At 38.6% G+C, this 15,447-nt stretch overlaps 1 protein-coding gene across 2 annotated transcripts in view; it reads left to right on the forward strand.

Moving 5' to 3' along the window:
• Window positions 1-1,741: 1,741 nt before the first annotated feature.
• Window positions 1,742-15,447, forward strand: part of LOC132391284 (centromere protein J-like) — a 53,703-nt gene continuing 39,997 nt past the window's right edge. Inside the window, exons 1-6 of one of the 2 annotated variants that reach the window (XM_059964244.1) lie at window positions 1,742-1,868; window positions 7,631-8,101; window positions 9,917-10,037; window positions 13,875-13,973; window positions 14,233-14,398; window positions 14,651-14,765. In XM_059964244.1, the coding sequence (XP_059820227.1) occupies window positions 7,700-8,101; window positions 9,917-10,037; window positions 13,875-13,973; window positions 14,233-14,398; window positions 14,651-14,765 (903 nt within the window). In that variant the 5' untranslated portion in view covers window positions 1,742-1,868; window positions 7,631-7,699. Of the gene's footprint in view, window positions 1,869-6,421; window positions 6,543-7,630; window positions 8,102-9,916; window positions 10,038-13,874; window positions 13,974-14,232; window positions 14,399-14,650; window positions 14,766-15,447 lie in introns of those variants that run through there. The other variant, XM_059964243.1, reaches the window with a different exon arrangement.

Raw genomic sequence — 15,447 nt, forward strand, 5'->3', positions numbered from 1 at the left:
GTGATCTGTACGACAGATGCCCCACTCACCTTCTTGGCTTTCCACAGCGCATCCGCCCGGGCCACCACCTTCCGGGGGTCGCTGAAATCCGCGTCGGACAGCAGCAGGCATATGTCCACGGTCAGCTGCTCCAGGAATGCCTGCTCAAACATGAGGCAGGGCTTGTGACCTCCGGCCAGAGACAGCATCTCGTTCATCAAAGCCGACGGTGGCCTGTCCCCCAAACCATCCAGGAGCAGTAAGCGGGCAGCTTGCTCGCACCATGAGAGTCCGAAAGTCCTTATGAGCAGGGCTTTGAATTCCATGTATTTGCCGTCCGCTGGGGGAGACTGTATAAACTCCTCAACCTGGGCCGCTGTGTCCTGGTCGAGGGAGCTCACCACATAGTAGTAATGTGTGTCCTCCGAGGTTATCTGCTGAATGTGGAATTGGGCTTTTGCTTGCTGGAACCATAGGTGAGGTCGCAGCGTCCAGAAGCTTGGCAGTTTCAACGAAACTGCATGAACAGATGCGGCGTCGTTCATCTCCGGTCCAAATAACGTTTGGGCCGTCGGGGTCACCAATTGTAGCGGTGCGCTACACGCAGCGTTGCAATAACGACACGGAGCCAGTGAGCTGCAGTTACAAAGAGGTTTATTCGAGCTCCGCGGCCTCGCTTTAAAGCCTTCCTGATCCTGCCCTCCCTGGGTGGGAATGCTGCAGGGGGCGCATATTCATATTCGTCCCGCGCGCGGGCTTTTCCCCTTGCTGGTGAAGCAGGCTTGGCACCCTCTTTGGGCCCTGCCTCAATGCCGGTGCGTGCCGCTTTGTGAGCCGGTTCGAGTGCGCTGGGAAGTGGGTCGCCACAACCCTTCCCTATACTATATTCAATCTGCCATTTATTTGCTTATCTTTCTAACCTGTCCAAATCCCTCTACAGACTCTTTGGTTTCTCAACACTACCTGCCCCTTTATCCATCTTCGTATTCCCTGGAAACTTGTCCACAAAAGCCATCAATTCCGTCATTCACAAGTGGATGCTGGAAATCCGAGTAACACACACAAAATGCCGGAGGAACTCAGCAGCCAGGTAGCATCTATGGAAACGAAGTACAGTCGACATTTCTGACCAAAACCTTTCGGCAGGACTGGGGGATTAAAAGCTGAGGAGTAGATTTAAAAGGTGGTGGTTGTGTGGGGTTGCAGGTGATAGGTGCAGTAAGAGAGTTTCACTGAACTCTCAACGAAGGGACGATTTAAACTTCTTCAGGGAAGGAATTCCATTATTCACATCACTGGTGGTATAGAACGTGAAAAGAAGCACCGATTCCTGGATGAACCAGCAGCCAAACGGAAAAGGCCACCCCTTTACTCCCACTCTGGTTCCTGCCAGTCAGCCAATCTTCTGTCCGTGATAGTATCTTTCCTATAATATAACATGTTTTTTTACAAAATCTAGTTTCGTGGCCTTACGTGAAAATCAGGTAAACAACATCCATTAACTCTCCTTTGTCTATCCTGCCTGTTATTAACTCAAAGAATTCCAACAGATTTAAGGAAACCATACTGACTTCGATTATTTTATCGTGCTTCTAATTAATAAAAAGTCATCTGAATGTTTTCAATGTATGTAACAGAGGCAAAGAATTCACTTTTCGGAAAACGCTGTTCTCATACGGACGGTCGTTCGTCCAGCGTTTGGACTACAATCCCAGAATGCTCATAGCCCTTGCGCATGCGGACTGATGACCGCGGGTTAACGCTTCAAAATGGCGGTAGTTTTGAGAAAGGTTTAGGAGGGTTGGGAAAATCGTTAAACGCCTTTCCGAGTGCCTGCTGGTTCGGTGGCGGCTACGGGCTCGCATCAGAAAAGTTACGGAGAATTAAGGGTAATGATTTAATGCTCAAATTGTATTAAGCATGGAATGTGGTAGTGCAAATAGGTTTGTTTTGATGATGAAAATGTCTCTTTTTGTTTCTTTTTACCCTGATTGATAGTAATTTTTGTTAACTGTATTTTCTAAATATTCCAACCTTGAAGTTTAGTTGATATTTGTTGATGTCATGAGGAATATTCGCAGATTTTAGACCGGAGAGAGATCTTGAAGTTGTGTGTTTATGTAACAAGTTGGATGGAAAAGCTGGACAATCAGAGCCGGCCATCTGTGAAAGACCAAAAACTTCACTGCTGAAAAATATTTGTTGGCCAGATATAACAACAACATTACACAAAAGGCAAAAAAAAACCATACACACACACACCATACAAACTTACGACTGCTGTAAGTCTAAACTATGAGAAAGACTGCTGGAAATAATAAGATTGGGAACAGGTCCGACTTCATTACTTCCACCGGTTCAGTTTTTAAATACGATTTGCAGATTGGGATCCTTTGTTACTGACGTTATTTATGTAGACGTATTTTTTTTAAAAAAACTTCCTTTCATGAATGTTTTGAAATGGTGTGTTGGGTTGCTTAAGGACTAGAAAAGCAAAACACCATGGTTGTAGAAATCCTGCTCAAGACAGGTTTTGAAGGGGGGAAATATGGAGAGAATTTCCTCGTAGGCGAAACTAGAACTAGAGGTCAATTTTAAAAAGTTTTTTTTTCCCCAATGAGGTTTTAGAGTCCTAAAAGCTTTTTTAAAGGGGGAGGAGGAATTTGAGTTTTTCAATATTAAAGTGGAGAAATGCAAGTCTTTTTGGGTGGGGAGATGTAAGCAGGAATATGAAGTTGATAATCACAAGAGATTCCAGAGTAACGCATACAAAGTGCCGGAGGAACTCAGCAGGTCAGACAGCATCTGTGGAAAGGAATAAACAATCGAAGTTTCTGGTCTGAAAACCTACCCATTCACTTCCCCCCTCGCCTCTACACCTGCTAATCTTTTCTGGTTGGCTATTGTATCTGGTGCTCGCAGTGTGGCCTCCTTTACATTGGAGTATAGATTGGGGGGACTGATTTGTCAAGCATCCTCACTTCATCCATAACAAGCAAGCTTTCTCAGTGGCCATTCGTTTTAATTTTACTCCCCATTCCCATTCTGATATGTCAGTCTATGGCAGCCTCTACTGCTCAATGAAGCCACTCTCATGTTAGCGGAACAACCATATTCCATCCAATCTGAAGGCATGAACATTGATTTCTCTAACATCTACTAATTTTCCCCTCCCCCTTCCCTCTTCCACTCCCTAGTCTGGCTCCTCTGTTACCTCACTATTCTCCTCACTTACCTGTTACCTTCTTTGGGCTGAGACCCTTCATAGTCCTGATGAAAGGTCTTGGGCTGAAACGTCGACTGTTTATTCTTTTCCACAGATGCTGCCTAACCTGCTGAGTTCCTTCAGCATTTAGTGTGTGTTGATTTGGATTTCCAGAATCTGCAGATTTTCTTGTGTTTGTCACCTCTTGGTGCCCTTGCTCCTTCCCTTTCTCTCATGGTCTAGTCTCCTCTCCTATCAGCTTCCTTCTTCCTCCTATCACCTCCCAGCTTATCTCTTCAACACCTGTTCCTCACCTACCTGGCTTCACCTATCACCTCCTTGTACTCTTTCCCTTTCCTTTCCAGTCCTGATGAAGGATCTTGGCCTGAAATGTTGACTGTTTATTCCTTTCCATAGATGCTGCCCGACCTGCTAAGTTTCCCCAGCACTTTTTTTAATATGAAATTAATGTTACAGTCACAGTACTTGTGATCTTACTAAAGCACAACAAACCTAATGGTCTATGTTTTTGTATGAAATAGCACCTGCTAGAGATACCATGGTTAGCCATCATAAGTGGAGATGAAGACTGTTTTATAAAACTATGAATGGGATCTATGACTTTCTAAAAAGATATATTCAGGATTTAAAAAAAAACAAGTCAAGCTAACACTTATTAAATCATTGGATAGACCCAGCTGGAGCATAGTGGTCCTGTTGGGCAGCACTTTGCCAGAAACAATTAACAGGGGTTCAGGGAAATCAGCAGAGGGGGGAATGAAAATCATGGGACTGCTTCCCTGAGGCTAGCATGGATTTTTGCTGTTGTATGATATATGGGTTATTTATAAGGAAATTACTAAAATGGCACAAGAGATTTATAAAAAAAATCTAGAAAGATTAGAAGCTAGAATAATTCATATTGGAACAGAGTTAAAGGGTAAATTTGATTTAAAAATATTTACATATATATAATATAAATTTTTATTTTTGTGTCACATGCTCTTTTTTTCACAGTGGAGCCCAAAAAAAAACAGGGAAAATTGTAAAGCATGTTAAAACTACAAATTCAAAAACTGAAATGTCAGCATTTCAAAAGTACTCATCCCCTTTTGCTCGGTATTTAGTTTAACCATCTCTTGCAGCTGTTACAGATAAGTCTCTATTGGCTTTGCACAAATTGATGAAGCAAGATTTGCCCATTCCTTTTTGCTCAAGCTGTACTAGGTTTATTGGAGAGTGGCAGTGGACAGCATCTTGAGGTCTTGCCAGAGATGTTTGGTTAGGTTGGGAAGGTCAGGACCTGGGCCACTTAAGGACACCAATTTTTCTCATTTGAAGCCATTTCATGGTTGTTCTGGCAGACTGCTTAGGGTCATTGCCCTATTAAAAGACACACTTCCTCCCCAGTTTAAGCTTTCTGCCATAGGCTATCAGGTTTTTATCCAGGATCTTTCTGTACAGTCGGCCCTCCTTATCTGCGAATTCCACATGCGCGAATTCAACCAACCGCGAATCACAAAAACCCGGAGTGCTCTTCCAGCACTTGTTATTTGAGCATGTACAGACTTTTATTTCTTGTCATTATTCCCTAAACAATGCAGTATAACAACTATTTTACATAGCATTTACATTGTATTAGGTATTGTAAGTAATCTAGAGATGATTTAAAGTATATGGGAGGATGTGCATGGGTTATCGTGGATCGGGATCGAAAAACATTGGAAGTTCTCTTATTCAATAAGTCGGAACAGGTACATCCGGTATTATTTAATGTTAGTTAGTCAAACATTTGTCTTAGTATATATTATATGTTTTACCTTTCTATGCATGTAAAACACTTAAGAATGTATGTTTCAGCGCTGGGCTCGGGAACGTCTTCCCGAGCTCAATCCAGTGACAGACCACTATTGAGTGCGTTCTCCACTGTGCTGGGCTGATGTGAGGAGCAAAAACCCAATAATTAAACCACTGCGTTGCTTAGTAATAATTGTAGCTTTCATCGGGACACAGCCTTTCTGACTTTATCCATTAAAATTGTTCCGATCGTTGACCAACTGTAGCCTAACTCTTTTCCAATGACCAGTGGCGTTTCATCTCTTTCCAATTGCTTTATAATTTCCACTTTATTTTCAATCGCGATTGTGATTATTTTCGTGAACAGAAACACTGCGGATTCAGATCTCTGCTGCTTGGTCCTGATGTCCACCTCACTGAGTCAGGTTAAATAAGGTCTGAGGTTCTGCTGGGTCCTAAGATCCACCACATTGAGACTGGTTGGATAAGGGACTTGAACATTCGCGAATTTTGGTATCAGCGAGGGGTCCCGGAACCAATCCCTCGTGGATAACGAGGGCTGACTGTATTTAGCAGCATTCATCTTCCCATCAATACAGACCAGAATTCCAGTCCCTGCTGCTGAAAAGCATCCTCAGAGCATGATGTTATCCCCACTATACTTTACAGTAGGGATGGTGTTACCTGGCTGATGTGCAGTATTAAATTTATACCACGTACCATTAGTATTGAGGCCAAAAATTCTCACTTTACTCTCATCCAACCACAAGACCTTCGTCCACATCTTTACAGTATCTTCTAAGCAATATTTTGTAAAGTATATATAGGCAAGGATATACTTTTTTAAAAGTAGTACTTGTGTAAATCTAATTTTGTGCATCAGCCAGTTAATACCATCCCTACTGTAAAGTATGGTAGAGGTAGGTCATGTTCTGGGGATGCTTTTCAGCAGCAGGGACTGGAAATTTGGTCAGGATTGATGGGAAGATGAATGTTGCTAAATACAGAGAGATCCTGGATAAAAACCTGCTACCCTCTGCCAAAAAGCTTAAACTGGGGAGGAAGTTCACCTTTCAGCAGGACAGCAGCTCAAAGCACACTGCCAGAGCAACCACGGACTGGCTTCAAATGAAGAAAATTGATACCTCTCAGTAGCTCAGTAAGAGTCCTGACCTAACCTGATTGAATATCTTTGGAAATACCATAAGATTGCTGTCCACTGCCGCTTGCCAACTAACTTGGCCTAGCTTGAGCAATTTTGCAAGGAGGAATGGGCAAAACTTGCTCCACCACGTTGTGCAAAGCCAATAGAGACTTATTCAGAAAGACTCCTGCCTGTAATACCTGCGAGGGGTAGTTTAACTGAGCAAGAAGAAGAAAGCCCATAACTCTGAGTGGAGTCATCAGGATGCCGTTATGATGGTGTTTTTTTTAGCAGGCCGAGATGCTAGCTTGATGCTCAATCCAGCACAGATGGAAAGCATGCAAGAGAGCTGGCTGGATTCAAACTTGGGAGCCTTCGCTCCGAAGTCCAGTGCTGATGCCACTACGCCACCAACTGGTCAGTACTGAGCAAATGGGATCAATATTATTGAAGTGCTGACATCACTTCTTGAATTTTTCACACTTTACAATTTTTGTTGTTTTTTGGGCTCTACTGTGAGGGGGAAAAGGAGCATGTGATTTGCAAATACAAATTCTCAGTTAAATTGATCAAAATCCCTGGTTGTTTTTCAAGGCGTGTAAATACAGTATAAGAGAGAATTCACTGCTATACCATTAGTGCTTTTTCAGTTTCTTTAAGAAATTGACAAGTGTTTTTCTCAATTAGATTTTCTAAATCTAGAATGTTTTGAGAATGACCAGAGAAAGATAGTTCTATCAGAGGAGTCTATCTCAAATGATTAACAATTTCAAATCCTCAACTTCAGTGCTAACAAGGGCATGCTGGTGATTAAGAATGGGTTATGAAGTTGGTTTTGTGAGCTCTTGAGAACTGGATTTCTTGGGGCTTGAGGAAGCAGGTGGTGATGTAGTGAGGGGTGTGGGTCTATCAGGTAAGTGCCTTATACAGAACTGCTATTAGCTAGTTAAAGTGGACATTCTTCTCCAAGAAACATCATATAACCATATAACAAGTACAGCACGGAAACAGGCCATCTCAGCCCTTCTAGTCTGTGCCGAATGCTTACTCTCACCTAGTCCCACTGGCCCGCACTCAGACCATAACGCTCCATACCTTTCCTGTCCATATACTTATCCAATTTTACTTTAAATGACAATACTGAACCTGCCTCTACCACTTCTTCTGGAAGCTCTATCAAATATAGTTGCAGCATTTATTCAGAATGAAACAATGTTTCAGGTTAATGTAATTTCTGTAATTTTTAAATATCTGTAGTGCTTTTGCTTTCTTTATTTTACCTCATTATTCTTTGCACTATTTTTGTGTTTACAGTAATGTTTTTGCACACTTCTGCTTGCACAAAACAACATATTTCACATCATATAAGTCCATGATAATAAATCTGTTCTTTGTTCAGCATGAGATAAAACATCTAAGTTACTTGTCTGAAATTTTCAGAATGGTTTTTGAAGCTTGGTTTGGATTTTAATTTTGGATTGATGAGTATACTTTAATTTTTACAGGGAATTATTTCTCCTTGTGAAATGCTTCAAAGGAAGATCTGAAGGTTTCTGCATGATCCGGGTAGTTTGATGGAGATTTCTGAAATGTCTACGATTGTTAATAATCCGGGGCAAAATTTCTTGGCTGAGTGGACAACAAATGTTACTCGTGCAGGAGTAATATTGAATCCTCCATTTTGCTTCAGTGATGTGTACAGCTCTCTTCAGGAGTGCAGAAGTACAAATGACTCATTCAGTACTGAGTTTGCTCCACTTCAATACTCAAACAACAGCAGCTGCTTCAGCTTAGATTCCCTTTTGGAGGCAGACACACAGAAAGGATCTGAACAGCCTGGTTTTGATAAGAATGGTTCATCAGATCTTCACTCAGATTCTTCCCAAAATGGTTTATTATCGTGTAACAATGTGGCAGGGAAGCAAGCCACTGAGAAAATTGTTTATAACATTGCACTTGTGCAAAGACTTGAACAGGTTTGTACATTAAAATCTATTTAATCCATATCTGTACATTGCCAGAAAATGTGGGCAGAGAAATATCAGTTGGAATTTAATCTGAACGAGAGAGGTGTGGCACTTGAGGTATCAGATATAAAAGGAGAGTCTTGCAGTGAGAAGCATTGGAGCATTGATGTACTCGGATTGCAAGTCCATAGCTCCCTGAAGGAGGCAACATAAGTAGACTAAGTGGCAAAGAAGGCATATGGTATGCTTGTCTTCACTGATCAGGGTGTTTAGTTTAAAAAATCAGACACCATATTGACACAAAATGTTGGAGTAACTCTGCAGAACTGGCCTGATAAAGGATCTTGGCCTGAAGCATTGTCTATTCCCTTTCACAGAATGCTGCCTGACCTCCAGCATTTTGTATGTGTTGCTTTGGAGTATTGTGTGCAGTTCTGTTCACTGGATTACAGGAAGTATGAAGAGGCTCTGGAAAGGGTGCATAAGAAAATTGCCGGGAGGTGACATAAACTTGGAGTGTTATTTCTTGAGTGTGCCAAGAGCTGATGGGTAACCTGATAGAAGTACATATGGTTATGAGAAACATAGACAAGGTAGATAGTCAGCCCTTTCTCCATGGTGGAAATGTCAAATATTAGAGTGCATAACTTTAAGGTGAGAGGGAAAAGTTTAAAGGAGATTTAAGTGGCAAGTTTTTTTTGTGCAGAAAGTGGTAGGTGCCTGAAACACACTGCTGGGGGAAGGTATTTGGATACATGAGAAGGCAGGGAATGGAGGGATATATACAACACGCAGGCAGATGTGCAGTTTAATTTGGCATTATGGTCTATATCCTACAATGCACAGAAATGCAGTATAGCACAGGAACAAAGATGAACGTATTACGTTAGGAAATGACTTTCTGTAGCTCTGTCCTCTTTAGCTATAACTTTGAAGTATGAGTCATTGTTGCTCATGCTTAAAAATCCCATACTGAAAGTGTGACATTGTGATGCCATTTTTCTGTTGATACCCAGTGAAGGTCCTGTCCATCGTCATGATTGTTGGAAAACTCCGACAATGCTAGAAGATCCCATCAACATCTAAGTCAATGATTGTCTCACAACTGGTGTAACTAAAATGAGTGATTATTTATCTGATTGGTATATGTATGCAAATTAGCTGTCAAATATTCTGTACTACAGTAAGTGCTGTCTGTAAAATGTTGTCCATAAAGAATTTTGGTGTAACTTGACACAAAAGGTGCTTTATTCGTATTCTTTTTCTGTTTCTCTGGAACAATTTCTGTTAACATATGATCATGGCAAGTAATCCTATTTAGTTATCCAACAGCTCTCTTAATTAACCATTATATTTATTCATATTGTTAAGAGCATTGAAATTTGTCGAAGTAAAGAGTGAAAGGAAAATGGAACTAAAGAAATGCTCAGTTGATCCAAAAGAACTTTACAGCACAGTGCAAAGTCATTATGAAATCCAGCACTTACTAAATCTATTTTCCAGTAAATATTCAGGTTACAAGCAGTCTGAAGGTAGTGGTATTGGAAATAAGTGTGCTGGATGCAGGTTGCACTATTATTAATTCATATGTATTAATATTTGTTGGAGCAAGTGATCTATTATATATTTTCTGACAATTCTGCTTTTCTGCTCTTTTTTAATTTCTTTCCTTGCTTTTCACTCAATTAAATTTAATTTCCTAATCTCTTAGGACAATCTTCAACCAGATAGGCAGTCAATTATTTAACGTTAATAGCAATAAATTTCTTGTGTCTCAGTATTTCAAACAATGGTAATTAGATGCTAATTTGTAATTCTTTGAAGTTAAAAGAGTGGCAACAGGAAAGGCAAGAGCAACTGAAGAAACAACATCTAGAGCAGCTCCAGCAACTGGTAAATGAGCAACAAACACTACTGGGTCTTATTGGTACACAAGGATATGCAGGTAGGGAAAAAAAGTTTTCACCTTATTATGTTTATTTTTAGGTATGTTTTCCTTGGTTAATAATATTGATTGTTTTCAGAAACATATCATTTGATTACTCAGCTTTGAATCTGTATTGCAATTAACACTGGAATTTACCGTTAACAAAATAAATATTACAATGGAAAGAATGAACCTAATGTTCAATAACATCAGTATATGTGGTAATAGTTAATAATCCACTATACCAAATGATGATTAAGAGAAATTTCATAAAGTGTAGGTGTTTGGAATTCTTCAACATTAAGTGTTATAGAGGTGGAGTTACTGAGTACATCAAGGTGGAGATTGTCTGACATTTAAACAAAGGAACTGGGTAATATGGGTGGTGGCCAAAAGACGTTAAGGCAAAGACTGGATCAAAAATTTTTGTATTCATTAGTGGATTTGATTTGAGTGTTTATCTGGGTACCTGAATTCGCTGTTGAACAACAATAAACAATGGCAGGCTTTCAGTTTCCACCTACAGTGTCATATTTTGATTAAAAGGTTTCAGTAGACTGTATCTGTATTTTATGTTTTTTTGGTTTTATGCACGGTATAAAAACAATCAGCATTGTGGACATGTTAGATTTTGATCAGTGCCAATCTCGGCAATTGTGAACATTCAGCAGGCTGGTTGCAGGAACTTAAGAAAAGGCATGGCATTAAATTTTTAAAGCATCTGCTGATCACAATTACCTTCAATTTTCAGTTCTTTGTGATAGATCTCTGCTTATTTCATGATCAACATGCCGTTATTCATACCGGCATATGTTCAAAGTTCAAAAGTTCAATGTAAATTTTTTTTATCAAAGCACATGTATGTCACCATATACAACCCTGAGCTTCATTGTTCTATGGTCATACTCAGCAAATCTGTAGGATAGTAACTAACAGGATCAATGAAAGATCAACCAGAGTGCAGAAGACAAGCTGTACAAATACGAGTATAAATGAATAGCAATAAATAACGAGAACATGAGATAAAGAGTCTGTAAAGTGAGATCATTGGTTGTGAGAACACCTCAGTAAAGGGGCAAGTGTATATCCTCTTTTATTCAAAGGCCTGTTGGTTGCAGGGTTTTAACTGTTCTTGTACCTGGTGGTGCAAGTCCTGAGTGTCTTGTACTTTCTACCTGATGGCAGCAACGAGAAGAGAGCATGGCCTGGGTGGTGGGGATCTCTGATGGATGCTGCTTTCCAGTGACAATGCTTTGTGTAGATGTGCTCAATGGTTGGGAAGGCTTTACTTGTGATGTACTGGGCCGAGTCCACTACCTTTTGTAGGATTTTCCCTTCAAAGGCCGTGATGCAGCCAGTCAATACACTCTGCAGTACACATCTATAGAAATTTGTCAAAGTTTTAGATGCTTTCTTCTCAATTGCACTTAGGTGCTGGGTCAAGGACAGATCCTCTGAAATAGATAGTCCAATACTGATGAGCTGACTCGTTCAGTATATATTTGAGATATTCATTTTTCACTTTATGCAGTGTTTTTCTATTTTTCATCACCTTCTATTTGTTACATATGTGAGGTCTCTTCTCAGAACTATCCGCAGTGTCCAGAGATCTGTGCATCACCAGGGAACCCTGCCAGCACCTTGTGGAGTTTTCCATTTGTGACTTGTCAGCATTTATATATAAAAAAAAAAGATTTCAGAGGTTTTCGGATTTTGGAGTTTCAGATGAGGGGTATTCAACCTGGGCAACAAAAATACTATACAATTAGTGATTGGAAGCTGTTGAGCAATACGTCTATTTCATAAAACCGTTGCAGCTGGCATATTCAATCAGCTGAGACAATGTTGTAGGCCTGTTATTTTTAGTACTGCTGGACTATAAACACCTACAAATCTTCTAATCAGATTGCAGTTAAACCACTGACTGAAATCTAAGATACTAAGATATTTGGGGAAAACAACCTATTTTAACAAAAACCCAGTATTTTAAGCCAACGAACATCTGTACGCAATATGAGCTGGAACAAACAAAACCCTTCCTCTGTTGTAGTGAAGTTGTCCCTAGCTGCACAAGTGTCCTTTTTAGGATCACAACCAATTATTCTAGCAATGATTTAAATCTAACATCACTAGGATGATTTAACTGTTAATATATTTTTTCAGAAAGTGCTTGAATATTCCCATTATAACAGTGAGTACTAATATTCTTGTTTTGGTAAACATTTGCAATTTGTAAAGGAAGCTAATATTCTTTAACAATTAGACTTTCTTGTTTTGAATGCCAGCAAAATTTAATAAATGCTATAGTGGCATCAGGATTACAAAATAGATTTGGCATTATTGAAGGGTGGAGATGATGGTGGTTTTCAGCTGGAGAAAGGATGAAGTATTTATTATGTACTTTATTAATGTACCTTAATTGGTAAAGAGCACTATTTCAATGTTGTAAACAATGAAGTCTGTGATGACCAAGATGAGATAGGTAGATTGGTGGAATGAGTAGTATAAAATTTAATACAATTCGGTTTTGAGTGAGGTCTGAGGAAACTTTATAGAATAAGCGTAATTCCAAATTGAATGCAGAATCAAAAGAGAACCAAGTGTACATTAGGTTTTGTTACTTTTGAGTAATGGGGCCATGGGTAACAATTAGCACTTCTCCTTTGGACCTAACATATCCCAAAATGAGCAAAAAAAAGCTTAGTAATGTTCTTAAAGTATTACTATACATTAGTAAGCACCCAAGAGTGAGCTCAATGATGATTACTGGTTTAACTATTAGCTGGCTTTAGTTTTAAGTCAACAGATTATAATTAGTTGCAATGAACCATTTTAGTCTTCTCGCCTTTAAAAGTGATAAGTTCACATTTGAATCTATAGCAAAAGTAATTCTCAAGCATGTCAAAGGCAAGAATAAAATAGCATTTTTCTTTAGATGAAACCTGTTTTTTTATAACAGATCTTGAACACTGTCTCCACAACAGCAAATTCACAGTTCTTTTTATTGTCATCTGTTCTGTTTGAATTGTATGATCTTTCATGTGATGTCCAATTATCTATACATCTATCTATTTGGTGCTTGCCGTAACCTTTTGAATTCACCTTAGATGTGACTGGAAATAGATAAATAATCCACTGCATGGGTAATTTGAATGAGGTAGATCTGGAATGAATAGCTCTACTATTTCGCAGTGTTAGCATATCAGTTAATCTATTTTATAGGGTGTTATCTACCTATGAAATAGATCTATTAAGCCAAGTGATGCAAATAATAGAGATCCTTCTTCATTTAGTGTATTAAGCACTAGCATCTAAATATATGATGATGATTTGCAAATTGATGTTCGCTGATTAGCTGAACTAGGGGTTTTCTAGTAGACTGACTTAAGTTCTTGCTGTTCAGTCATTACTTTCCAAAGGCTCAATCCCTTGAATAATGAAAAAAAAACAGAATCCTTTAACCAATTTATTAAACACAATATTTCAAGATTTTCCAGATATCTTGTGTAATTTGTATTATGGATTCTTTTTAAAATTTTTCTGTTTGCACTGGCAGTAGGTAATGTAGAGAAGCATTGAATTCTGTTGGAAAGCTGAGGTGATGATGGTGCATACTTGTGTTCAAATAACTCTTGTTAACTTAAATTTTTCATAATCTTTGTTTGATTTAAGTGAAGGCAAGCAACAGATGGAATATATAAATTACAGTTGGACAGCACATTAAAGATCATGTTCATGTAATTTAAAAATCAAAATGTAGTGAGAAAAAAATGTCTAAATTTCTAATCTTCTGTTCTTTGAGTGTTATAATCAGAATAAACATTACTTAACCTTTTTGCTCTCTTTTTATTTTAGAAACTTTAAGTAGCTTAGATGACGTTGGAAAAAAAAATCCAGTTAAAGTAGTTCTGCAACAAGATGGACATGTGGCACAAGAGAATCCTGTCCTTGAGGGTAAGCAAATATACCAGTCATTAGCCTTAAAGTTTGGCAATAAATACTTATTGCCCCAAGATGTGTAATTTATTTTCTTGCATATTTGGTACTCGTCAATTGGTTCAAAATGTTGGTAATTAAGTTATAATGGTATTTCTGCCTTAAGAATAAATACATGATGCTTAATACTAACATTTAAGTACAAGTACATGGTTTTAAAAAAAAAAGCTAACATTGCATATACTCACAAAATACATTTGTATAAATTTTTTTGAAGGTGAGACTGGAGTTCACATCGAAGACAGTGCTGCATCACCATGTTCAACAGAACCTGTAAATGAACATCAAAATAATAAAGATTCTACAAGGACAACATCTGTTCAAAGCCCACCTGAAAAATCTTATTCTTATGATGCACCATCGTTTACAACTCTAGAAGAAAGGTTAATGAAAACTTGAGAGAACCTGCCAAGTTTAAAATGAAAAACAATATTGTTAGTCATGTTAACAAACTGCCTGCCCTAAGCTTAGTTTTCAATGCAAATATAAAATTATTAATAGTTGTGCATTATTTGAGGAGCATAATTAAACTATTTTCAGTATCGTAAGCAGACATAAAACCTCTCCAAATTATGAACCTCGCTTTTTAAATTTGAAAATGCAGCAATTCTATGAATATTACTTCTCTCTACTAGACCCATCAAGCCTGGTGTAACTGGAGAAAAAGAAACCTTTGAAGAATTCCTGGAGAAGCAGATGAAAATGGAAGAACAGAGACTGCAACAACAACTTGAACAGAAACAGTTATCGGTTTGTGTTTGAAACAATAAATTTAGCATTCATAAAATGTAATATTTGTGATACCATAATTAATGTTACAGGAACAACAGCTGAATCTTGAATAATTTATTATTATTTCAAAGTTAGATGCACTCTGATTATCATATAATTCTGCAAAAGGTTTTTAGTAAGCTTGGCAAGCTATTGTACCGCAGATTCAGTTCACTTACTCAGGAAAATGCAGAGTAACTTCCCCAGAAAATTAAGCAGTTTTTGGGTAGTTGATATATTACATTCAGGGAGGTCAACAGATATTTACAGAAAAATAATCACAAAACTTGATTAATAGGGACATGATTACTTTCAATCAGTTTTGCTTTCACTTGTCACCACATGCAGCTTTAAACTTTCCAAGCGATTAGATTGGGAAACTTGGTATGCTTCTTTGCTTAAAAACTTGCCTTTTACTAGAAAATTTGGGTTCAAGTTGCAGCGTCCAGTAGGTGAATACAGCACAATTAGAGACATCATCTTTCGTGATTAAAAATGTTAAACCTAAAACCCAATTGATTCTCGGGTCGCCGTTGAACACAAGCTGACTATATATCAGTGAAAAACATTTGTGTGCTTCTTTCAATGTCCGTGCTAACATTTAAGCCTAGGTGATAAGGTTATCTGATCATTATTGTGCTGGTATTTAAGGAACATAGAC

Source organism: Hypanus sabinus, chromosome 3 (genome assembly GCF_030144855.1).
Source record: "Hypanus sabinus isolate sHypSab1 chromosome 3, sHypSab1.hap1, whole genome shotgun sequence".
Classification (NCBI taxonomy): domain Eukaryota; kingdom Metazoa; phylum Chordata; class Chondrichthyes; order Myliobatiformes; family Dasyatidae; genus Hypanus; species Hypanus sabinus.